General features: G+C 45.2%; 1 protein-coding gene across 1 annotated transcript in view; it reads right to left on the reverse strand.

Annotated features, from left to right (window-relative positions):
* LOC138514489 (platelet binding protein GspB-like) overlaps nucleotides 1–26,378 on the reverse strand; it is a 1,350,980-nt gene that overhangs the window by 932,907 nt on the left and 391,695 nt on the right. The window contains exon 3 of the mRNA XM_069629971.1: nucleotides 1,644–1,734. Coding sequence (XP_069486072.1) covers nucleotides 1,644–1,734 — 91 coding nt within the window. The remainder of the gene's footprint in view (nucleotides 1–1,643; nucleotides 1,735–26,378) is intronic.

The raw sequence follows: 26,378 nt of genomic DNA on the forward strand, positions 1-26,378 counted from the left end.
TTAAGGACATGGTAGGATATATAACTCTTCAGGTGTTCTTATATTACTCTCACACTGACCATGTGAAGACACGCCTTGTGGCCAGATGGAGTTGTTCAAATTGTTTAATTGAGAAAGGGCTTGTGTAACCTGTGCCATAAATCATTGACAAATATGGATGAGGGTGAGGGCAGATTACAGAAGAGTGATACTTGCCACTGACGGCCTCCGAGAGGTTCACATTACTGCATTCCCATTTGCCTGTCTACCCCATACCGGGGAGTGTCTGATATAGAATACATATTTATCCTGTGGCATGTTGTGGGCTACCCCTGTCATTGTGGAGTTCTTCGATTGTTGAAAGAGGAGTGCCTCAATGGCTTCAGTGTTGAGTACTTTAAATATGATTGCATGATTAGATCAGTTACTGCTGGAGTAAATATATAAGCTCAGGTGAACACGTTGAGGGTTATGCACATACTTTTTATTGAGGACAGATTGAGGTCTTCCTAGAGCTTAATGGAAAACTGTCAATCTTTCAGAGATGGGTTGTGCTGGTCTCCCTGAGAAAAAGAGATCATGTTGTGTTCTAATGTTTACAATACGTGTTCGGTTCTTGCAAGCACCCCTATGTTGTCAGTGAGACGGAAAAACCTTGCGTCTTCTCAGAAACACAAGGCAGCTGCCCATATATCTTCTGGGCATTCAAATATAATTTAGAAACCAGTGGGGCAAGGACCATATCCTGCCTTATCCCTCTTCAACTTTATTAAGGGAGTCAGTTGACTTTAAAATATGTAGCGAACATGAGCTGAACAATTACTAAATCCAAAATGTCCATTAAGTGCAGAACCTGTTGACCAGGCCTGAGCTCTGAGAGTGTGGGCCACAGTGGACCTTGATGTGCTGCATTATACGCCATCTAGATCCTGGATGGAACCAGGAGTGAGTGCACCTCAATGCACAATGGTCCGTTTCAAGTGTATTAGCAGATTAGACTGGATAGGAGTGTGAGGTTTGAGCCATACTCACAAGCTACCAATGTTCTTTCAAACTTTGGGCTATGTATGTAAAGCTTTAGTGCTGCTCCGTTTAAGAAGGTTCCTTTTTCAAATATGAATTTATGCAGCAGGTGCTATGTCAGTAAATCCCAATAAAATATAGAGACTTACCTTACCAGATCTTGCAGAGAGAGAGAGGAAAAGAAAGGAAAAGAGAGAGAGAGAGAGAGAGAGAGAGAGAGAGAGAGAGAGAGAGAGACTGTGTGCGTGTGTGAGTGTGAGGTACACATCCAGGACAATCTAGTAAGAGGCAGGGCAATCATCACATGTAGGTCTTTGGTTTTTAGCAATATGTATCTTGTCCTTAGGCCCTCCTATCCTTACATGTCTTAGGAAAATGTGCAATAGTGGTGTACATGATGGTTAATATCAACGAGGCAAACAACATAACCAGGTTATGATCACTGCAAATAGAGTACGTCCTTCCATCATAAATCATATATCTGTTTATTTTATTAAGAATTTCTTGATTGTTCTAGATCAAGGACAGTCTCTCCTAAATTGAATGGCTGCTGTACATTGCAATCTACTGAGCCATTCCTCATTACTTCCACACTGTCCACGACTGGCGAATACAGCACACATTTATAATTGTAAACTCACCATCCAGAAAAGTGTCCCAGTGGCAAATTCGGAATAATGTTCAATGGTAGAGAGTACACTAAAGATGAGGCAGATCAGCACGAGAAGAAACCTGCAATGAGAAAGGGGTCCATGTAAGAAAAAGAATAACACATTTTTCTAAAAAATACATTCTGCAGCAAGAGAGGGCTATGAATTTGAACTAGAGCTGAATTCCAGCCACGGTTTTGAATTTTAACGCTCCAAATTTCAACGTAGATGAAAACTGACCCCACTTGTCAACAAGGCTGTGAGACGCAGATGTGAGACACTGTGCTGAATCTAGTATATGTCAGTATTATGAATGCGCAAAACACATGCAAGCTAAAAGTTGAATTTTAATTTGATATTGCACAACATGAAGTTGTCATTTCACACCACACCACAGTTAAGGACTGAGTGCAATGAAACACATAAGACTAACATGTACTAAGTTGTAGTAATATCCTCTAGCCTATAACATATCCCACATTAATATTCAGGGCATATAAATCCATGACTTATTTGTACAAACTTTGGTGTAGATTGTGTCATGAACCGTCAGGTTTGTCCCTTTTGGACTTCCTGGTCCCTGACACATCGAGGCCTGCACTCAGCAGTACTACCATCATGGCCAACAGACACGGAACGTTGTTTACCAGCTTCCGCGCTGTACGTAGCACATTCTATAAAGAAGCCACGCCCCTGCGGGCCTGTGCGTCTCAACGCTACCGCTTGCAGTGGCTAGACGTGCGTTGCCCTAGTTCACTCTCGCTGACTACCTGTTCCCGGTTCCTGGACCCTTTGTTCTTCCTCCTTCAGTCCCTTCCTTTCCTTACCTCCTGTATCCTGGACACCCGTGTACCCGTCTCGAGTACACATCTTCATTTCCTGGATTTCCCAGACATACTGAACGTTCCAGGAGTCGAAGCTCCGATCACACGCTGGAACCCGAAGAAGCCCACACTAGGCTGTACAAGACCCGGACTGTACGCAAGAAAACTCCTTCAAGGAGCTCCAGTAAACAACAGCAACAGGTGAGAAGGGGGGAAACCTGTAACAGATTGAGACGCCAACAAACCAAAATAGACACAGACATAGAGGTGGCGCTTCAAGATCTTATGCGCGGCATGCAGGAGTTAACAATGGAAGTGCAGAATCTTAAGGCTGAGAACACCAAGCTAAAACAATTAGTCTTGTCCGGGGATTCCGCGACCAAGGAAAATGTATTGTTGGGCAGAGTAGTTGATAAATACGACGGTTCTTCAAAAACCCTTCGCGGATTCCTTGACTCGTGTTTAGTCCATTTCACCTTCAAGCCCTACTACTTCTCCACTCCCAGGGCAAAGGTAGGCTTCATGATTTCACATCTCTCTGGGAATGCCTTGACTTGGGCCACACCCTTAGTTAACTCTGGGTATGCCCTCCTGGATGACTATGACGGATTCGTACAGGCTCTAAAGACCATGTTTGACTGCCCAGAACAGGTCTATAGTGCCCAGGAACGCCTACTAGATTTCCAACAAGGTTCCCAAGACATGCTGACATATGTGACACGCTTTAAGCAATTGGCCAAAGAAGCGGATTGGTGCTCAGAAGCCTGCTTTACCCTTTTTCGAAGAGAACTAAATGAAGAGATAAAAGATGAGCTAGCCAGAGTGGCTCGTCCAGGCACATTCCAGGCTCTCATGGATCTCTCTCTACAGATAGACTTCCGTATTTAGGAACGGAGGGCAGAGAAGAAGACCAGAATATCCTTCCAAAAGACCTCCATGAAAACTTCCTCGAAGGCTGAGCACGCTCCTACCCCTGCTAATGAACCTGAACCCATGCAACTCGGGGCCTTTCACGGACCCATATCCCCACAAAAAAGAATGTGACGGATTCATACCAGGCTTTATATGTATTGTGCCTCAGATAAACACCTAGTGAGAGAGTGTCCATTAGCCCCTCCACGGCGTTCGGGAAACGCCAGCTCCCGATCCTAGATGGAGCGCAGCTTCGGGAGAAAGATGTTTGCTCCACGTCTATTCCATCCTTGAACTCTCCTGGACAAAATAATCTTGTGGTTTTACAGGCCTTTCTATCGCCATCCAAGAAAGAAACCTACCCCATTTTGGCATTGGTGGATTGTGGAGCCATGGGGATATTTATAGATCAAGATTGGGTCACTGCCCACCACATTCCTTATGAAACTCGAGGCATAACGCAACCTGAAGAGGCGATTGACGGAAGACCCCTTTCTTCTGGACCCATAACTCTACAAACCCAGGAGTTGCAACTCTCGATAAATCACCATCGAGAGTCGATCAAGTTTGACCTCATTAAGTCTGCTCACTACCCAATGGTGCTGGGTATACCCTGGTTACAAACGCACAACCCAAACCTCAACTGGGCAGCAGGTTCCTTGTTCCTGGGTTCAGAGCATTGTATGTCTCATTGTCTATCCCTGGATTCCTCGCCGACATCTTCTGGAGGTACACCGTCAGACCAGCAAGGGCCATTCATGGTCTCAAATATCATCCAGGTTCATAGGGCCTATCAGGACTACACTGAAGTGTTTTCAACTGCTATAGTTCAGGCCCTACCACCTCACAGACCTGAAGATTGTGCTATTGACACAGAACTGTCCGCCGTGATTCCCTTTGGAAGAATGTTCATTTTATCCGAACCTGAAAAGAGAGCCCTCTGTGAATATTTGGATACCAACCTTGAAAATGGCACTATATGACCCACCAAATCACCAGCAGGAGCTTTGTTGTTTTTCGTTCCTAAAAAAATCACCAAGGAGCTTAGGCCTTGTCTCGATTATCGCAGGTTAAATCAGTGCACCCTGAAGGACCGCTACCCTTTGCCCTTAATCTCAGACATCCTGGAAGCAGTGAGAGGAGCTGTAGTCTTTACGAAACTGGATCTCAGAGGTGCCTACCATCTGATCCGTATTAGGGAAGGAGATGAATGGAAAACGCCTTTAGAACGCCCTTTGGTCACTTTGAGTACCTGGCCCTTTGGGCTCGCCAATGCTCCAGAGGTCTTCCAACGTTTCATGGATCAGGTGTTCTCTGATATGCTGTTCATCTTCGTTATAGTGTACCTGGACGATATCCTAATATTTTCTAAGGACCATCTTCAGCATGAAGGGCATGTTAAGGCAGTATTACAGCCGTTACGTGAACACAAGCTCCTGGCTAAACCCGAGAAATGCCTTTTTTCATGTCTCTACTGTTCACTATCTAGGATTCGTCCTTAGCCCTGAAGGAATCGGAATGGACCAATCAAAGGTAAAGGCTATACTCTCCTGGCCTCTTCCGACTACTGTGAAGCAGATCCAATCCTTCCTGGGGCTTGCCAATTTCTACTGGAAATTCATACCCTCCTTTTCCGAGATAGTCCAACCGATCATTACATTGTTGAAGAAAGATACTCCTTTTCGCTGGACCACATCCCAAGAGGAGGCATTCCAACGGTTAAAGACAGAGTTTACATAAGCCCCCATCCTGGCTCAACCTGACATCAATCGACCATTCCTAGTGGAAACGGATGCCTTTAACTACGCCACTGGAGCTGTTCTAAACCGGGAATTCGAGGATAAATTAGAACATCCCATTGCTTACCTTTCACGAACTTTAACTCCCAGCGAAACCCACTATTCCGTTTTGGAAAAGGAATTGTTAGCCATCCGTCAAGCCTTCACAGAGTGGCGTCATCTACTTCTAGGAGCAAAACATCCCGTACAAGTCCGTACGGACCATCGGAATATTCAAGTTTTACAGTCAGTGGAATGTAGAAACAGCCGTCAGACTTGCTGGGCCTTCTTCTTTGCCCAGTATCAGTTCCATATCCACCATGTTCCTGGAACACAAAACATAATTGCTGACGCCTTATCCCGGCAGCCCGACTATGAAACTCTTGAGGGTCGTTCCTTTCCAAAGATGTTTCCCAACACAATTTTTGTAGCCCAAGCAATCAGCCTCCTGGAAGATGTTCAGATACAAACCCAGTCCTCTGACCTCTGGAAGGAATTTACAAGGAAGAATCGCTGGAGTCTAAAAACTAAGGACGGGTATCTGTTTAAGGATAACAGCCTGGTCATCCCCACACAGAAACTACAACAAAGGATCATAAATCTCTGCACGATGCCCTTCACTCAGGACATCGCGGCATCACCAATACCCTCCGTCTGATACAGAGAAAATTCTGGTGGCCAAGAATGAAGACTGATGTTCAACTGCATATCCAAGCCTGTGCAGTCTGCAATCAAAATAAACATGATAATAAGAAGCTGGCGGGAATCCTACTTCAACCTTCATTACCGACAAGACCTTGGGAAGTAATTGCTACGGATTTCATAGTAGAATTACCCCCTTCCATGGGATACACGACCATCATGGTCACTATTGATTTATTCACTCACATGGCCCATTTTACTCCACTGTATAAACTACCATCTTCATCAGAACTTGCTGGAATCTTCCTGGAACACATATTTCGACATCATGGACTTCCCTCCAAGATTATTTCAGAAAGAGGGCCCCAATACATTTCTCAGTTTTGGAAATACTTATGCCGAATACTAGGGATCCAACGTGCCCTCTCCTCTGGTTATCATCCACAGACCAACGGAGCAATGGAATGGGTGAACCAAACTCTAGAACAGTATCTCCGTTGCTTCACTACTAAGGTACAGGACGATTGGTCACTCCTAATACCCTTGGCTGAATTAGTCTACAACAATTCGGACCACTCAGCGGTCAAGACCAGCGTTTTTTTTCTGCAGCCAAGGTTTCCATCGTCAGTCCTACCTTCCGTTCTTCCACATCCTACACCAGTACCCACACTCGACACCTGGATCGAAACTCTCATCAATGTACACAAGGAGGCCAAGGAACACCTAGAAAAAGCCCGAAATCACACCAAGCAGTATGCGGATTCCAAAAGAAGACCAGGACCATCCTACGCAGTCGGGGATAAGGTTTGGCTATCCTCAAAACTACTGCCTCGCATTTACGAGCTAATAAACTGGCTCCCCGGTACTATGGCCCTTTTTCCGTAAAGAAAATCATTAATCCAGTGGCCTTCCGGCTCAAACTACCAGACTCTTGGAAGAAGATCCACCCAGTGTTCCATACGTCTTTAATGAAGCCATACATCCAATCCTCCCGGACTGCCCCCAGGCCTAATCCTGTAATCATTAATGACCAGCTGGAATATGAAGTGTCCAGGATATGTGACTCTAGGTACAAACGCGGTCAGCTGCAATACCTGGTTGAGTGGAAAGGGTACCCTTCTAGTGAACGCACCTGGGAACCAATCTCAAATTTAAATGCTCCCAGATTACTCAGAAGGTATCATCTCATACACCTGGGCAAGCCCGGAGGGACGGATCTTCGGAGGAGGCATGCTGTCATGAACCATCGGGTCGTCCCTTTTGGACTTCCTGGTCCCTGACACATCGATGCCTGCACTCAGCAGTACTACCATCATGGCCATCAGACACGGAACGTTGTTTACCAGCTTCCGCACCAGACGTAGCACACTCTAAAAAGAAGCCACGCCCCCGCGGGCCCGCGCGTCTCAACGCTACCACTTGCAGTGGCTAGATGTGCGTTGCCGTAGTTTGCTCTCGCTGACTACCTGTTCCCGGTTCCTGAACCCTTTGTTCTTCCTCCTTCGGTCCCTTCCTTTCCTTACCTCCTGTATCCTGGATCCCCGTGTACCCATCACAAGTACACATCTTCATTTCCTGTATTTCCCGGACATACTGAACGTTTCCGGAGTCGAAGCGCCGATCACACGCTGGAACCCGAAGAAGCCCACACGGAGCTGTACAAGACCCGGACTGTACGCAAGAAAACTCCTTCAAGGAGCTCCAGTAAACCACAGCAACAGGTGAGAAGGGGGGAAACCTGTGACAGATTGTTAAACTGAATGTAAAGGCATTTGGGCTGTGCAAGGTTATCTGGAAGTGGAAGAAAGTACATGAAGAATTAGATTTGTTTTGCAGTAAATATGTGAGAAGGTTTAGATTTGAGTTGATTTGTTTAAACTGGATCCTTTGTTAATTTGCAGAACAGGGGGGAACAGTGCAGGGCACTGTAACATTTCTCATCTGTTGCTGCATTCTAAGCAGCCTGACTAATCAGGTGCTTTGGAGATTTCTGGGGGCTTGTTAATTGAAAGTAGGTGTTCTGATTGACACATGACATAACTTTTGGAGGAGGTATTTCCTCATATGTTATGTAGGCCAGACATACATTATGGGAGTTGAGAAACAGAGGGCTTAAAAGGGTTGTCTCTCGGAGGCTGGCTCTGGTGGACTCATGCATTGTCTCAGAAGACTGTTGCAGTTTGAGGACACTCTTGATCTCTGGATGACACTGGACGTGTGTGGCATCCGCTGACAGGCAGGCAGGCTGGGGAATAGACTTTGTGGGCTCCTTCCAGGCTGACAAGGGGAGTGAAGCAGATAAGGAAAGCTCTCATGTGGTCTTTATCCAGATAGACGCAGGTTGATTGTTTTCCAGGGGCTCACATAATCAAGCACTGATTTTGGGTAAGTTCCGGTCAAATTGAGGAGCGTGTAGTTTGCTATTTAAGGGCTCTGAATAAGTGCATTTTGGACAATTGAAAGCCAAGAAAGTTATGGTCACAGATATTCTCTGGTGTTGCTCATTCCATGTTAACTGTACAAAGTGAATGCTATCTTTCAAGGTCAATAGATAACCACATTTCTGAAATGCATTTCTGCAATGCAACACAGAAAAAGGTGCTTAATTCCCATTGTGGGAAGAGCTCCTTTATCTTGAGGAAAGCAACTCCAGATTAATTGCATTTGCAAATATTTCGTTTTCATTTTCGAGTCACAGAAAATGTTATGTGCAAACTCTGTGCATTGCATGTTTTGTTGATAATTTGCATAATCCTAATTTTCTATAAAGAACAAAAAAGAAAGTTGAATTAGCCTCAGAGTACTTATGTATTTTTGTTTCTTGGGCTGGCTGGCACACAGACTGATGCAGAACAGGTTGCAAACTAATTTTACTGCAGTCGGTAGTTCACTTTATCACATGTGGTAAAATACAAAACAAAGCTGGTTACTGTGAATTGGGTGCTTTGCGGAGGTTGTTTATATGAATGACAGTAGGCAGATTATCTGGTGTTTTCTGAGATACAGCCAAAAGGGCATAACGTGGTATTATAAATAAAATACCACTGGAAAATGAAATGATGAGTTAGAGAGTATCAGGCCTGGTGTTGACTTTCTGTTTATGGTCCCGGTATAAGAATAGTATCAAGTAGTCTTGTGTATTTAAGGCTCACCACTATTCCACGAAATACCCCAACAAGCTCACCAAAATAAAATGCCGCAAAATACCTCTGACAACCCCAAGCTGAAACAGTACACAGCCAGTTGCAATTGTATGGGTTTATTTATATCATTCTCAGTATGTGCACTTTTTCAAAAAATATAATAAATGCAATAACCTTAATATCGAGCTTTTATATGCTGCTACATGCTAGTTCCCTTCCACATTTAGGCTCTTAATGACGGGTGGTGTTATTACTATGGGAACTCCATTTCTGACCCTTGGAAGGGTTAAAGGTGGAGTCTGCCCTCCCAGGATTCTAACATGTATCCTGCATAATGAACACAGATGCTGGAGGCAACTCTCAACTTTCTGAGTCATTTAGCTCAATTTGAGATAGCACTATGGTACACATTTCTTTTTGTTTGAATTAGAACCATCTGCACCCCAGCAAGATTTTAACAACATAAATCACCTACATATATGCTTAAGTACGTATGCACTATAGGGCATATAAATAGCTTTTCAAGCCCAACTAAGACTATTACCTGGACAAAATATATATTTTAGGCATGAATGAATAATACATGATCTGCATAGCTCAGGATACATGGAATATATGTGTGTCATGTCTATTTCCTGTTGGAACATCTCACTGAGGGTTCACAGCAACTGTTCTCTGCTCCATGATTTCTCATTATGTAGCCCGCCAGATATTTTGAACTTCCACCCCCATGATCCCTAACCAGCATAGTCAATGGGGAAGGATCATGGAAGCTGTAGTCCAAAACATCTGAAGGGCCATACAAGGAGTGACCATCTACCCCTTAAACCAGCGTGAGGCTATCACAGCAATTCTTTGCGTGTGCAGAGGCATCCTTGGAAACACATGGTAATAAGCACAGGATATGTAAATCACTGGCAACATGTGGGAAATGTCAACTTTCAACATGCTAACCTATTTCCATCTGAAGATCTGTACGTACATAAGTAGTCTCCTAGATATCCTAGTCTTGGATGGATTAGTATTGTTTGTTCGAAACCGAAATGACCGAGGGAGAAGAAACCTAAAGTTATTTGTTCACAAACAACTTTCGGTTTTTCCTCCCACAGTCATTTCGGATAACCTGCTTCCCCTCCTTCAACCATACTTACCCTGAAGCGGCACACTGCGCTGTGTGCACCCTGAGGTGGCACAATGCACCGTGTGCTGCTGACTCGCTTTGACCCTCCTTAAGCTGTCAGGTGTGCGAGACACCCCCGCAATCCCCGCTGACATTATGAGTGAACAAGGGTGTGGGGGACACCGCCACAGCCCCCGCTCCCCTTGTTCACTATAATGCCATTTGAATGGGAGCTTTGATCATAATGTTCGTGTTGGTCAAACTGGGTAAACCGGGCTTGGCCAACACTTCCAGGAGATTTTTTAAAACATTGCTAATTCTGCGTTACTAAATCACCATGAACGTCAGAGACACTAGTGCCAGTGGCCAGGACTTCATGCTATCTAGGTAAGACAAGCTTTGGGATGAAATGCTTAGGACCCTTAAAGTGGGGGCATGCGTCTTACTAAGAAGACTTGTGTGTTAGCATGCCTGCAGCGGCTTCTTTCTGTTCTTTTCACCACATTCTCCTGCAGTCCTTGCTTATTTCAGGATGATGCTGCATCTTCAAAGATATGAAACTGACAAAGAGTTAAATATTGAGGGCCCAATTCTTAGCTTGTGTTAAAAGTAGTGAACAAAGCAGACATTCTCCCCTTCAGTTTCCAGCACCACCATTCTATGTTGGGTGGAAGAATTGGAGGGGCGATGCCATGCTTTCCAGCAGCAAAAGCTGCTTTAATCTATCCTTTTGATGGAAAAATCTGTGCCAGTGGCACTGCAGGCATTTCTTTAAAAACTTATGCTTTTCTAGTTTAAGAATGTTTTCTTAAAGGGATAGTTCACTCTAAAATTTTATTGGCTAAAACGATGGTCCATACTAATGAAGCATAAGCCAGCCAGCTGTAATAAACGAAAGCTACCAGTAAGTGGCTTTTGCTTCAATATTGCCAGAGAGCAGAGAATGCAGGCAGGAAGGCTGCATGCCGGTAAGTGCTTTTAAATTTGTTTTTCTCATAAAATCACAGCAATTATAAATACAATGCGTTTGAATTTATGATTGCTGTGTTTTTTTTTCTAAGTTTCCCGAGCTCCTCCAGGCCAGAGGAGCCTGGGAAACTTAAAAAGTAAACAACGGCAATTATAAATACAACCGCATTGTATTTATGACTGCAGCGGCTGGAGACTCAAAGCGAAAGTACTGGCATTTATAAATACAACATTGTTGTATTTATAAATGCTGTGGTTTTCTTTTTTAAGTTTCCTGGGCTCCTCCGGCCCGGGGGAGTACTGGAAACTTAAAAAGAAAACCACTGCAATTATAAATACAACCGTGTTGTATTTATGATTTCTGTGGTTTTCTAATCGCAGCAATCATAAATACAACGTTGTTGTATTTGTAATTGCTGCGCCTTTTCTTGAAGGCAAGTCCAGGCAATTATGAATACTTCAACGGCATCCGGCAGAGTATTTATAATTGCTGCGACTTCCTTTTCTAGTTTCCTGCGCACAAAAAACTAGAAAAGAAAGTAGCAGCAATTATGAAATCTCAGCCGGCAGCCTACGAAGTATTTATAATTGCTCTGCCTTTCATTTTATGTTTTCTGTGCTTCTCTGGGCTTGGGCAGCACAGAAAACGTAAAATGAAAGTGAAGGCAGTCTCCTCTCCATGTTAAGCTCTGCTCTGGCTGCAGTAAGCAAAAGCTTCCAGTAGGGGGTTTTTGCTTCTTGGTTAGTGCGGCCAGAGCAGAGCTTAACATGCACAGTGAAGACTGCTTGAAATCACAAAATGGATGCCCCTGTGTAAACACTTTGAGCCTCATTTTCTCACAATTGTACATAGGAACTTTCTTTAAAAATATGTTTTACATATATTTTTCATTATTGCCCATCTTTTGGGACAATAACATTTTTGAGCGTACTATCTCTTAGAAAAGTTGTGCTTCAGTCTGGGAAATGCCATTTTAGACAGGGAAAATGGTGCAGTAGAGGATAATGATGGCGAACCAACCACCCTAAAACCACTGCTCGCCCGAACTCCACCACTGACCAGCCTACGTTGATAATGCCCGCCCCCCTCACTATCATACCGGGCACACCCCGCCCTGCAATCATCCACCCCCGCCTTTCCCACAAACCCCCACCATCTCCCCCCCAACCACACCCTTCCCCTCCCTAAAAACGGCACGCCTAGCCCTAGCAAGAACAGAAGTCTCATCCCTCTCCCCCTCTGACCCTCCTACGCTCTCTCACACACCAATCACAACAAAGACACTAAAGAGGAAACGTACCTGGTCCCCCTCATTCTCTCAGCACTCTTCACCTCCCCTGTCGCGACCCACCACCTCTTTCTCCCAATCACCACCTCCCCCCTCGCTTCACCCTTCCTGAAACCCCTCTCCCTCGATTTCTCACCAACTGCAACTGAAACTCCTAACCGCCCACACCCCACCTTCAAATCTCCCATGCCAAACTCAATCCTCCTTACACATGCATTCACCCACTCCCACTTGAAACCCGCCAACTTTTCCGCTTGCCCACTTTTCTCCTCGATCATCATCCACCCTACCCCTATCCCTCCCCGTTTCCACTCGCTCCACACCACGCCCTTCCGCTCCAGCTCCGACACTAACCTCACCTACCGAAGTGAACTGCATCCTATTTAATGCCCGATCCGTAGCAAAAAACAGACACTGCATCTTCGACCTCCTCGCCTCTGACAAACCAGACCTGGTTTTCATCACCAAAACTTGTCTCTCTGACGACTTCGCCCCAATTGCCAATGAAGCCTTCCCCCCTGACTACTCCCTCATCCCACTGAACCGTCCCTCTAGAGGTGGGGGAATAGCATTCGTCTTCAAGTCTCACTTCCATGCCTCAATCATCGACAACCAACCTTCCATTCCTTCCTGTGAATCACTCCTCCTTAAACTATCCCTCTCCCCGTCATTCTCACACAGCTTCCTAATAATCTACAGACCCCCTGGCTACGATAGACAATTCTCAAACAACCTCTGTGACTCTATTGCCACCCGTCAACTAAACCATCCCAACCTCACCCTTCTTGGAGACTTCAACATATGGCTCGACATCCCCACCAACCCGATGACACACTCTCTGGTTGACGGTCTAGACGCAATTAACCTCCAACCCCACATAAACGGCCCGACTCACTATAAAGGACACAGCTTGATGCCATCTTTAGCTGCCACAACCGGATACATCTAAACCCCTCCCACCCCTATCATCTGGTCCAATCACTTCATTGTTTCTTTCGCCATTCGCTCACCCGACCCCCTTCCCGTACTCGAATCTGAACCTCCAAATCTACGCAAATGCTGGAAAAACTAATAATCATTCCTGACCTAGCCGACGCACTCCTCCTGTCTCCACCACCTACCTGCCAACTCAAGAAACAACTAACCCCCGACGCCTTCGACTCATGGCTCAACACCTCACTAATGCGGCTCACACCCTCTTGCAAACCATCCGCCCGCTGTGGCCTGTTCCCTAGATGGTTCACACCTGAGTTGAAGACCACTAAACAACTGTATAAATAACTAGAATGCAAATGGCAGAAAGACAAAACCCAGGAGAGCAGAGCCACCTTGGCCCGACACCTTCATCAGTACAAGGCCGAAATCTGGAAAGCAAAAAAAGCCCACTACAACTCCCGAATAGTAAATTGCAAAAACCCCAGCAAAGAACTTCATAAAATCATCTTCGAATTCACCAAACCAGCATGCACTACGACCGTCCCGACCCCCTCACAATCACTGTGCGACTCACTCTCTCCACTTTTACGCCACGGCTCTCAAATGAACAGATGATCTAAACACCAAAATCGCTCTCTGACATCCACCAGGCAACCCTCCCCCATACTGTCCAACCCACCGTCTGCGACCACTAGGCAACCAACGTTCGAATCATTTAGTCCAATATCACCAGACCAATTTCTCAAACTTCTATCTGCCCGCAAACCATCCGGCTCTCCGCTAGACCCTTGCCCGGCCACAACCCTCAAAGAAATCTTTGCCTCCAGCTGCGCAGGAGAACACGCAAGATCCATCATAAATGACTCCCTTTCCTCGGGTATCTTTCCCGACGCATTCAAAACGGTTCATGTCAAACCTCTAATAAAAAAAACCTTCCCTCGACCCTCTCGAGCACAAAAACTACCGCCCCATCTCAAACACCAGGTTCCTTGCCAAACTCATTGACCGAACCGCCTACTCCCAATTAAATGCCTTTGTCGAAGCCAACAATCTCCTAGACCCCGCACAATCAGGTTTCAGAGCCCGTCACAGAACTGAAACTACCCTAACCTCAATCTGGGATGACCTTAAAATGACGGCAGACTCCACGGGATGCGCTGCATTAATCCTTCTTGACCTATCCGCTGCCTTTGACACAATCAATCACTCAATCCTCCTTGACCGCCTCCACTCCCTAGGAATTTGTGGAACCGCTCTTAAATGGATAGCTTCATTCCTCAAAGATAGGTACCAAATAACAATACTCTCCACCTATTTCTCCCAAGCCCGACGAGTCAACACGGGAATCCCACAAGGAGCATGCCTATCTTCCCTCCTGTTCAATCTCTACTTGATCACCCACCCACCAATAATTTGTTCAAACAACATCCTGTGTTACAACTACGCTGATGACACTCAACTAATTCTAAAACTCCTGAACTCAAAACCCAACTGCCGACCTGACCTCGCCTCCTGCCTCCTCGACATAGAGCTCTGGATGATCCAAAGCCACCTCTTGCTACACCCCTCCAAAACTGAAATCATGGTATGTGGCAACTCCGAACTTCTTCCATACCCACTACCCTGGCCACCTGCCATGGGCAACTCACCGACTCCCTCTAACTCAGTGAAAAACCTTGGATGCACCCTAGACTCTGACCTAACACTCTCGGGCCAAGTCAACAACGTCCTGCCACTACCACCTTAAAACTCTTAGGCACATCTTTCCATATCTCTCCTTTCCCAACAGACCATCCGTGGTCAAATCAATTGTTATATCAAGACTAGACTACGCAAACCCACTCCACCTCGGAATCCACGCTTACCAACTGAATAAACTTCAAAGGGCACAAAACGCTGCAGCCAAACTGCTACTTGCGCTCAACCAAGAGACCACATCTCCCCAGCCCTCAAGACTCTGCACTGGCTTCCAGTGGCCCGAAGAGTGACTTTCAAAACCTTATGCATCTCCCATCAAGCACTGCATAAAACCGGACCTCAATATCTTCAAGACAAGCTAAAACCCTATCACCCTCCACATACTCTAAGATCAAGCTCAGCCGGCCTCCTAGTCATACCTAAGACAAACTCAGTCAGGTTAGGCAGATCATCATTCTCAGCCTTGGCCCCCACGCTGTGCAACGCACTCCCACCCCACATCCGCCTAACTGAAGATCCAATGTCTTTCCGCAAACTACTGAAAACTTGGCTCTTCCCTTAAAACCAACCCGCACGCAAACTAACCCAAACTGAATAACAGCATCTCAATGACAGCAATCCAACAAACTGCTAGATCCGAGAAACCGACATCCAACAACCGGCAATATAAACTAAAAGGACAAACAGAATAGAACGACTAAAGTAGATCAAAGCAGTAAAGTGGATAATAAGGAATAATCGTATGAAAACAGTAACGAGATTTAAATTAATGAAATTGATGTAATGCATGAAGAATGAACAATGTGAATGGAGTGGATGAAATCGTTAGAATGGATGAAGCGTGTGGAACGGATGAATGCGCTGAGCGGATGAATGCGTTGAGCAGATGAGTGTGTAGAGCGGATGAGTGTATAGAATGGATGAGTATATTGACCGGATGAGTGTGTAGGACGGTTGGATGTGTAGATCGGACGAGTGTGTTGAGCGGATGAGTGCGTAAGTGCAGAGGAGCGTGTAGAACGCAGGAGTGCATAGAGCAGATGAATGTGCAGAACAGATAAGTGTAGAACGGATGAGTGTGTAGAGCAGACAAGGGTGTAGTGCAGATGAGTGCGGAAGAGTGTGTAGAACGCTGGAGCAGATGAATGTGCTGTCCGGATGAGGGTATAGAGCGGATGAGTATACAGAGCAGATGAGTCTATAGAGCGGATGAGTGTATAGAGCGAATGACTTTGTAGTGCTGATGAGTGCATATAGCAGACGAATGAGTGGAAAGAACAAGTGCATAGAGCGGATGAGTGCATAGAGCGGATAAGTGCATAGAGCGGATGAGTGCATAGAGCGGATGAGTGCGTGGAGCGGATGAGTGCGTGGAGCGGATGAGTGAGCAGAGCGGATGGGTGAGTGGAGCGGATGGGTGAGCAGAGCGGAAGAGTGCGCAGAGCGGAAGAGTGCGCAGAGCAGAAGAGTGCACAGAGCGGAAGAGTGCACAGAGCGGAAGAGTCCGCAGAGCGGATGGGTGAGCAGAGCGGATGGGTGAGCAGAGCGGAAGAGTGCGCAGAGGGGCAGAATGCGCAGAGGGTCAGAGTGAGCAGAGCAGGTGAGTGCGCAGAGCGAGTGAGTGCGCAGAGCGGGTGAGTGCACAGAGCGGGTGAGTGCACAGAGCGGGTGAGTGCATGGAGCAGGTGAATGCGTAGAGCGGGCAAGGGCATAAAGCGGACAAGTCCCTAGAGTGGACGAGGGCCTAGAGCAGATTACTGCATCGAGAAGATGAGTTGCATAGAGCGGATGAGTTGCGTAGAGCGAATGAGTTGCATAGAGCGAATGAGTTGCGTAGAGCAGATGAGTGCGTAGAGCGGATGAGTGCGGAGTGCATGTAGAGCGGATGAGTGCATAGAGCGAAAGGGTGCGTAGAGCAGATGATTGCATAGTGCACATGAATACGTAGAGCCGCTGAATGCGTAGAGCGGACGCAACGGGTGAAGTATGTGTATGGAATTAATTGTTGTAGTTTTCACTCATTCGACGCGTGTGCGGTTTATATATGCTGGGATTTACCTCATTGTCTTCTCGGCACCTGAATCATGCAATTCCACAAGGTTTGTGATTTTCATTTCTTCCAATCTTTTATTTTCTCGAATTCATCAATTGATGACATAACAGGTGGTGCCGACACGTGTTTCGACCTATAATAAACCGCACACGAGCCGAATGAGTGAAAACTACAACAATTCTCTCTGGACACACACAATAGGCACCACGAGCACGGGCCTGTTTACAAGTTTTCACCAACTGGCTGCTAGTGCACCGGTTACAGAGATGGAGGGCGCGGCAACCCATGGTTCCTGGTGCTCTTAACTATGTATATGGAATGACTGTCGTATATGGATAGAATGAGTGATGTATATGGATGATACAAGTAACGTATGTGGATGGATGACGTATGAGGATGGAACGGTTGATGTCTGTAGATGGAACGGACGACGTATGTGGATGGAACGGGTGACGTTTGTGAATGAAACGGGTGATGGAACGGATGACGCATGTGGACGGAACGGGTAACATATGTGGATGAAACGGGTGACGTATGTGGATGGAACGTGTGAAATATGTGGATGGAACCGATGAAGTATGTAGATGGTACGGGTGAAATATGTGGATGAAGCGCATAAAACAACTTAGAATACTCGGAACAAATCGGAGTATATAGAACAGATTCGAATGCATGAAACGGATTGGAGTGTGTGCAATGGACTGGAGTGTGTGGAACAGATTCGAGTGCGTGCAACGGACTGGAGTGCGTGGAGCGGATTGGAGTGAGGGGAGCGGACTGAAGTGCGTGGAGCGGACTAGAGTGCGTGGAGCGGACTAGAGTGCGTGGGGCGGAATGGAGTGTGTGGGGCGGACAGGAGTGCGTGGGGCGGACAGGAGCGCGTGGGGCAGACTGGAGCACGTGGGGCAGACTGGAGCGCGTGGGGCAGACTGGAGCGCGTGGGGCAGACTGGAGCGCATGGGGCGAACTGAAGTGCCTGAATGCTTGGGGCAGACTGGAGTGCGTGGAGCGGACTGGGTGCATGGAGCGGACTGGAGTGCATGGAACGGATTGGAGTGCGTAGAATTGTGTGACCTACTTAGAATGGCTTGGGGTGCATGGAACGTTTGAAAGAGCATGTAACCCATCATATCACATTACCACACTTACTCTCTTCTTTACACCACCATTCAACTAGAACACAGGGATACTATGATACCATTCGGTATAACTGTTCTCATACCAACATTTGCTGCATACTCCCCATCACTCTAAGTAAACATTTCTGGTTACACACCACCCAGCCAGGCGTTCTCCTCAGGCCTAACGCAGCCACATTCGGTCTGGATAAATCCTGCCAGAATTAACACATACTCCTGATCTCTCAACCACCACACCTACCGCTAAGAAGCAGCTATTACACGAATACCACACCAGCTGCACACATATCCGGTGCTCACACGCACCTTTGACTCTCTCTACTCTCTCTACTGACTTCAACCTACCAGCGCCTTCAGACCATACCAATGGTACATAAGGCGCTATATAAATGCAAAATAACATAACATAACATAACATAACATCATGCCAGCTGAGAGTTTAAGTGCAAAACCAGTGTTTTTGAAGGCATAATACCCTTGCAGCGCCTGTTCTGAATTCTTCATGGTTGCTACGGCTTTTGTAAAGTAGTAAATCAGGCACAAGCAAAAGTCGTGGATTGGATGCCAGGCCGCCACATTATCACTAACAGAATATGGCGCTTTTAAGAAAGTGTTCATACTTCATGGAAGAACTCTTTCCTGTTTTTGCATGCATCTCAGAATCAGGCCCTCAGTCCCTTTCCATGATCACGGTACACTGATAGCCTCCAAACCCTCACCCAGAACTCCCGTTTACTAACAAATAACAATGAGTAAAAATAAGGACTGCACCCGAAGGAGTGCTAGTGGGAATGTATGGGCTGTGCTGAGGGAAAGATGGAAACATATGAGGAAAATCAAACTAAACATTCACAAGACCGACAAATCACTGCTGATTTATAGAGCAATAATCGGCGGCAACAAGACAGGCAATCACCAAAGACTTACATTAAATACACGGGAATAATTTCAAAAGTTCTGCAAAAACGTATGTGTAACTCAATAACCAAACACAGCTCAGTTTTAACGGTAAAATGTGCCGATATGGCTCATGATAAAGAAGCAGCTGAAATGAAAAAGAAGGAAGTAACTCTGGTTGCTAAGAATTACTAAATTCAGCTCAAAAGCCCCACTGCGTCAAAGGGTCCAGCTAACCGGAATCCAATACCATGTTGCAAAGTAGGACATGTCCGTAAAAAGCTACCTTTTGCCAGAAGCCGGACATCTGTTCTAAACCTTCACAAGAAGGACAATGGTTATAACTTGCAAACAAGTTAGGAATTCAGTATTATAGCAAAAGAACAATTTTTAAAGGATTGTAAGCAAAAGCCCAGATTACCTACAATTCTCTTTCTTTACCACAAGAGGGGGCGCATGGCACGTGTATCATCTCTGCTCAAATTAAAAACGTCCTCACTCACCATACTGTTTATATTCAGAAGCACAAAAGGAATTCCTGGTAGCCATTAAGACTCTCGCAGGTCTTCGGAGTACAAATAAACAAATGCGTTGCTAGGGAGGGGGAGCTGAGTGGGCTATAGCCCCAGGTCTTTTGGTTGTAACCCGATAGAAACTCAGGGGCTACAACCAAAAGGTTAGCTAGCTCCGACTCCCAACTGTCCCGACATTAGCATAGCCCTGGATCTCTTCCAGACCTACCAACATCCCTGCAAGTAAATCCAACAGTTTTGGCTCTTGTGGGGGCATGGGGTAGTCATTTGTAGTCATTTGCAAGGCAGTGCCAGGATGGTACTACTCGGTCATAAAATGGTAACAGCTGGCAAAAGTTATGTTACATTATGTTACTAAAGTTTTCTACTGATTCACCACTGTGGTACTTTCCAGGTATCATAATGGTGTGAGTACCTGGCACACAATGTCAGTGCCTGGCAAAATCCTATCTAATACTGATATGCAAATCAAAACTGTTGGCTTTGCCAATGCTTGTTTTTCACAGGACTGTGCTCATAAATCTAGTGTAGGAAGGCACACTTTGTGAAGCCATTTTTATCACACTAGAACCTCTTTTAAAGCTGGAAATAAGCCAGTGACTCTCAGAAGAGTGCCTAGAAATAACACTGGCAGCCCCACTACACAAATGTTGCAGCGTGATAGACATAGCTCAGAGATCCCTGGAGGATGTGTTTTGAGATGTGAGGGGCAGGTAGTGGGTGGGAATGGCCATAGGGATTTACATGTTATTGGGTGGTCAATGGGTGAAAAAAATAACCGAACAACACCTATAAACTGTGTGTTCCCAGTCACTTCCCAGTATCCCCACCCTCACCCCCCCACACACCCTCACCCCCCATATGTACTCCAGTGCAATTGTCTCATAGGTGGCGGTTTAAAAAAAAAATGAAACGGGACACCATTTTAACAATGGTTCTAAAGAGCAGCCATGATCGCGTTCCACTTCTCTCGAAAATGAGGTCTGAAAAGAGGAGCGTTGACTGCACTACAAAGCCAAAACCTTTCTCAGAATACGGTTGTGCTGTTCAAGAGAAGTAGGGTTTTTGGTTTCATTGTAATGGATTTTGTTTACTGTTGAACACATAGATATCAGGGTCACCATATCTATCCTAAGCTTGTAAGATAGCTCAGTGTGTTAAGCGCTGGCTGCTGCAATCTATGTGTGATATGTAGTTTTGAATCCCGGCAAAGCCAACTCAGCCTTTCATCCTTCTGCGGTCGATAAATGAGTACCAACTTCGGTTGGGATGACAATGTATGTAAATATGTTCCATGTACAGCGCTTAGTTGTAAGCGCTATATAAATAACAAATCATTATCATAAGTTGTATGGCCGTTTTGTGCTCAACAGCCTGATACCTCTCAACATAAAATGCATCACGGATACAAAAACACGCAGCAGGGACATTTTATTTTTATTTTTTTATTTTTTTAAAAAGGGAACTCTAGGGATTAGCGTTGAAAAAAGCATCTTTATTTTCAGGGGGAAAATGACCGTATGAAAATCAAGGCATGGAGCAACAAGATACGAAGCAGGGGACTGCATTCACCTTTCTTTGTAGTGACATAAATGAAAACTGAAGTCCCGAGCGAACAGCAATTGCCACCCTGGAAAGGACGCCCATTGAGAGACGGCATCAGCTGTTGCCCATGCTGGAAAAGACTCAACGATGCCGCTGTTGCTGGGACGTTCTGAAAACAATCCCATTGCAGGGTTCAGGACTCAACTCCGAACTCATATGACTTGAATCGAAATCCCCTTGGGCTTCTTGTCTTATCGCATTGGTGTGAAGCAGAGCTAGCTGGCACAGCTGGATTGCGGCGAGAGGGCAAATATGGTAGAAATCCGGCACTGGCTGCAAGTTCAAGCTGCCTCCTAACTCCCTTTCTGGAGGGATAGTCTCTCAATGCAAGGGTCTGTATCTTTAGTCTAACCTTAAACACTGGCTTGGAACCCACGTGCAGCGCCTGCAACATGTGTTGCACCTTTTATTTGAGCGCCCGTTTCTCTTTCAAACACAATGTTGCTGGCCCGAGTTCTCGTCAACCTCGGTATCAGACCTCTCTGACGTCAGAGCTTTCTAGTGGACAGGCGGAAGAGGTACAATGCTCGGGACACTTGCTGCAGCACTTAAGGGCCCGCCGGCAATTACCTATTAAACATGCGAGTGAAAGGGTGATGGGGCATTTCCAGCTAAAAGGCTGCAGGAGATATCCAGCAACTTGGCACATATGCGGCTACGTTTAGGAAAACATGGATGAAGAAGAAAGACGCCTTTTTGTATATCCATGATGGCTGCTAATTTGACAGCCAAAAAATAGCTTCTTTTTGGAATACAGAGCTCTCAAGTTTCCCAGGGCCATGCGTGGGTAGGCCATCCAAACATAGGTAAAATCATCTTTACTCTTCACTTTTCCACCACGTTAGTGTGGAAGTGTAAATGCTCTCTGTAGTTAGAATGGATTCTTATGGATGAGCTACTTGCGTTTTACCATAGGAATCCATTACATTAATGCCAGTATGAAAATCCATGCTTGCGTTAATGCACCCACATTTGTATGGCAGAGGGGGGAACGTTATGTCCTCCCCGCTCCACAAGCGCCCCATAAAAATTTTGCAAAATGAGGCGGATGGGGAAAATGGCATCAACACATTTAATGCAATTTTTTCTGATTTGCATTAGAATGAACATAGCCCCCTTAGTCATTTATTCAGGATGTGAAAAATACAGCTACAAGCCTTCTCCTTTTGCTTGAGATAGGTCTATAAGGAATTATATAGTTTTAGGTTGCTTTACTATGTGATTTATGTGCTTTGTAACCATTCTCTATAAGACAGAATTATTGTGGATATTAAAAGACAAAACCTAAATACTTGTACCAACTAGAGCTCTGAATGTATTGTGCCAAGTGGTTAAATTGCAGAGCAGGTTAAAATCTTGGCTTCACTACCTAATCAAAGTGTGTGATCCTGGCAAATAATTTAATTTCACTGTATCTTATCTGCAACCATTGTGATTAACTAAACGTGATTAATAAATGCCTCCTTTACAATGGGGCAGATCTCATGTTTTCGGACAAAAAATTGTGTGCCCATTGTGCTCCTCTGCTAATGGGCTCATGGGAAGTCGCCTAGAATTGTGTTATTGTGACACTAAGCCTTTCTTAGTCCCTTATCACTTGATTTTGGAGGGGGATATACAGTCTCAACAGTCAGGGCACCAGAGAGTTCTACTACAGCGGACTCTGGCTGCAGCAGAAGCAACATTCATTTCATCCCCTGGTGCTCGCAGCTCTACCACGTAAGAGAATGATAAACTCTTTACTATGCAATTATGTTAATATTGGGTCTTGTATAGCACAAATGTAGCCATTTCATGGTCTTTGGTACTTCAGTATCTGCACGTGTAGGAGGTGGGAAAGAGCACTAATGTATTTGTAGTAGGAACAGGCAACACTTGCTTTATTGCATTGTTAATGTATGGAGATTTGAAAAGGTAGAGCTCTGTGTGGTGTGTACCGTTTGAGTATTTCAAAAGTTATATGAAGCAGTGGTTAATGTGTGCTTCACTGTAGTAATGTGAATTGTGTGTGATTGTGGTGCATGGCACAGGGGTGTGTAAGGAGATGTGAAGGGTTGTGTTGTATCTGACTGTTTTCCCAGCTTTAAGCAAGCGGGGCTACCAAACATCACACCGGAAATCTCCACTAGCCCTGACACATCTTCAGCTGGCAATGCCCCATAGCCACCTGCCAGACTGACCCACATTCTACATAACCCAGCTTGGCTGCTCTGTTATTAACACATGTAAAAACATTCAGTAAATGTGTGTGTGTGTACAATTGTGTGGAACATTTATGACATTGAAATAATGTAAGTAGTAAAATAGCTCAGCATCATCTGCAGCCCCATCCCATCAGAGTCAACTTAGACTTTCATCCTATTGAAAGTAATCAAATTAACGCCATTGAGAGGGTCTTAAAAACATTTGTTGATTACAATAGTTTTAAGAAGCTATAGGATTCTGTCTGGAAGCATCAACAAAACTGTAATTATTTCAACTTACATACTTGTATTTAGAATTTTTGACTGAAAGTTGGCCAAGCACACCTACTTTAAAAAGTATGAGAAATACATGTCTTATTCATTTATCAGGTACATTGAAAGGAAATGTGTTCTTAGATGTGGTAACCATTAAGGACCTCCTTTACATTTGCCCAAGTGCTCTTTAGCAATAAACATGCCAGCATTGCACAGGGAAATCATAGCACTACATATGCACAAACCCCAACAGCAGCTAAAACAAGCCCTTAGCTACATTTACACACATATGACCCCAACACTGTGTGTATACACCAACTCACTGCACTGCACTCCCACAACCCTCAAAACTGCAAATACACCCTACTGCATGGAACATCTGCACTGCCCAGCACTGTGCATATACACCTCCCTACTGGACTGCACACCCACACCCAAACCACCCAGCAGAGCACATACACACCACCTCACTGCACACTCACACTGCTCTGCACTCATGCCATCCCCACACTGCATGAATAAGCACAAACCAAACCCTGCTCGTCACGCACTTCCCTCCACCATGTACTCGCTATTGCCATGCTGCAGGCCTACAGTCCCAAAACCGCTCCCCACACACTACTTACAGACCTGCATCCTCCACACACAGCATCTTGCATTGCACACATGCTCACACACTGCCCCCAGTATTGTGCTGTTCACAGAAATCACCCTCACCACCACACACATTGTCACCAGAACTGCACTGGACACACATACTGCCCCAGCACTGCACACACAATCTACACCAGCACTATACACACAACACTCTAGCACTGTTTCAACATGGCTTCAGCACAAACCTGCAAGCACATACACCACCCCAACACTGCATTTATGCACACACACACACGCACACACAAACACACTTTCCCAGTACTGTTCAGACACCATGAGCTGTACTGCACAGTACTGAACAATCACCACCCTGATGCACTGTAAACACACCAACCTCATAATTGCACTGCACACACACACACCTACCATTCCAACACTACACTGAACACATATTACACCACAGTGCACAAGATGCCTCCGCACTGCAAAATCACCAAGCACCACACACATATGTCCCACTGAACCAGACACAAAAACATACAGCACCACACAGACCATGTCTGTGCAGTTCTAACTGGGCATACTGAAGTCTGTGCTAACTGTGCTGGTGATCATAATGATATCTTGCTTTACTGTGACAACTACAAATACTGGAATGTGACCTTACTGTGCTAGCTCAGCATATTTGAATCTACCATTGCTTATAATAACTTGGCATATTGGTATCTGGCCTTTCTGAGCTAAGTGGGCCTAATGGCACTTTCCATTAATGTCAAAATTGGGCGTAATGAAATCTTGCACAGCTGTGCTAATGACATCATGGAATCTGGCGCTGTATCCTAAAGGGACATTGTGGAGAATGGCAATGCTACATTAATTGTGCAATTGTGCATAGTCTTGACAATGGAGTGAGTTCCTAGGCATTGAATCGTAATGGTGCAAGAAACTGGTGCATTGATGGCAATTTCTGGTAATTGTATGAGTACCTTGATGTTTTTTAAGAAAGACTTGAAATCATGTTATTACCTGCTAAAGGGTATCGATGTAATTACCTGGTATAGGATAGCAAGATATGGTATATGGTGCAAGTACCAGAAAATGTTATGCCAATACCTTACAGACTGTGGTACTCTCTGGACTTATGATGGCAATATCTGGTAATTAGCATTAGTGCCTAGATTTATGATGACAATGACTATAACATGTTTATAGATGGGCCAAAACTGTTGGCTTCTCAAGTGCATGTTCTAAGTGAAGCCTAAAGTGTTGTAGCAGGTGTGGTAATAGGCAAATAAGTAATTGGATGTGACCTTTATTGTGATCATTATCTATGTATACATATATACATATATCTATATCTATTAGACGGTCCACGGTAGTGTCCATGTAGTTATGGTTAAGTTGCTGTTTCCATAGGAAGAGCACTTTTTGGGCGGCTTATAACTCAGCTCCACTTGGACGAATCCTCACCAAACTTTGCAAAAAAAGTATTTGGGCCAAAGTTTGGAGATATTTGGTCCAGGGGGGGCAAGGTTATAGGGGGTCCCAAAACATCTTTTTTTCCCATAGACTGAATGGGGGAAAACTTTGCGCACGGCTACAGGCCAAACCGCTGGATGGATTTCAAGCAAATTTGCGGCAGTGGCAGGGGCTTGGTCGCGAAAGCATGCTTTTGTAAATTTTGTGACAATCCATCCAGTAGTTCCCTTAAAAACGATCAAAAAGTATGTGTCTACAAATTAGTGATATCTATGTCTGCTCCGCGGTCACACTTCTGTTCGCTCCGTGGAGAAGATTGCAATTGGCTATTCCATGGTGTGCTGGCGATTGGTTGGTTGTGGCACAGCGTGAAGTGCGTCTTAATCTTTCGATACGTCCGCCATGTTTACTTAGTTTTCTGTTGAACACGGACATCGCCGCTAATATACCTAAACGAAGAAGACACCAATGCACTTGTTACACTTATGGAACACTGTTTCGAAGGGTGAGCGTTAATGAGACTTGGTAGTAGAAAGTGAAACATTGAAGTATTCTTGTTAGCACTGTCGTACGGTGCAGCGAAACTTGCTACTCATTGTACAAAATGAACTTACTGCATCCATTTTACAATACATAAACAACATTACTGCGGT

The sequence above is a fragment of the Ambystoma mexicanum genome, chromosome 12 (assembly GCF_040938575.1).
Source record: "Ambystoma mexicanum isolate Mex_15411 chromosome 12, UKY_AmexF1_1, whole genome shotgun sequence".
In the NCBI taxonomy this organism is placed as follows: domain Eukaryota; kingdom Metazoa; phylum Chordata; class Amphibia; order Caudata; family Ambystomatidae; genus Ambystoma; species Ambystoma mexicanum.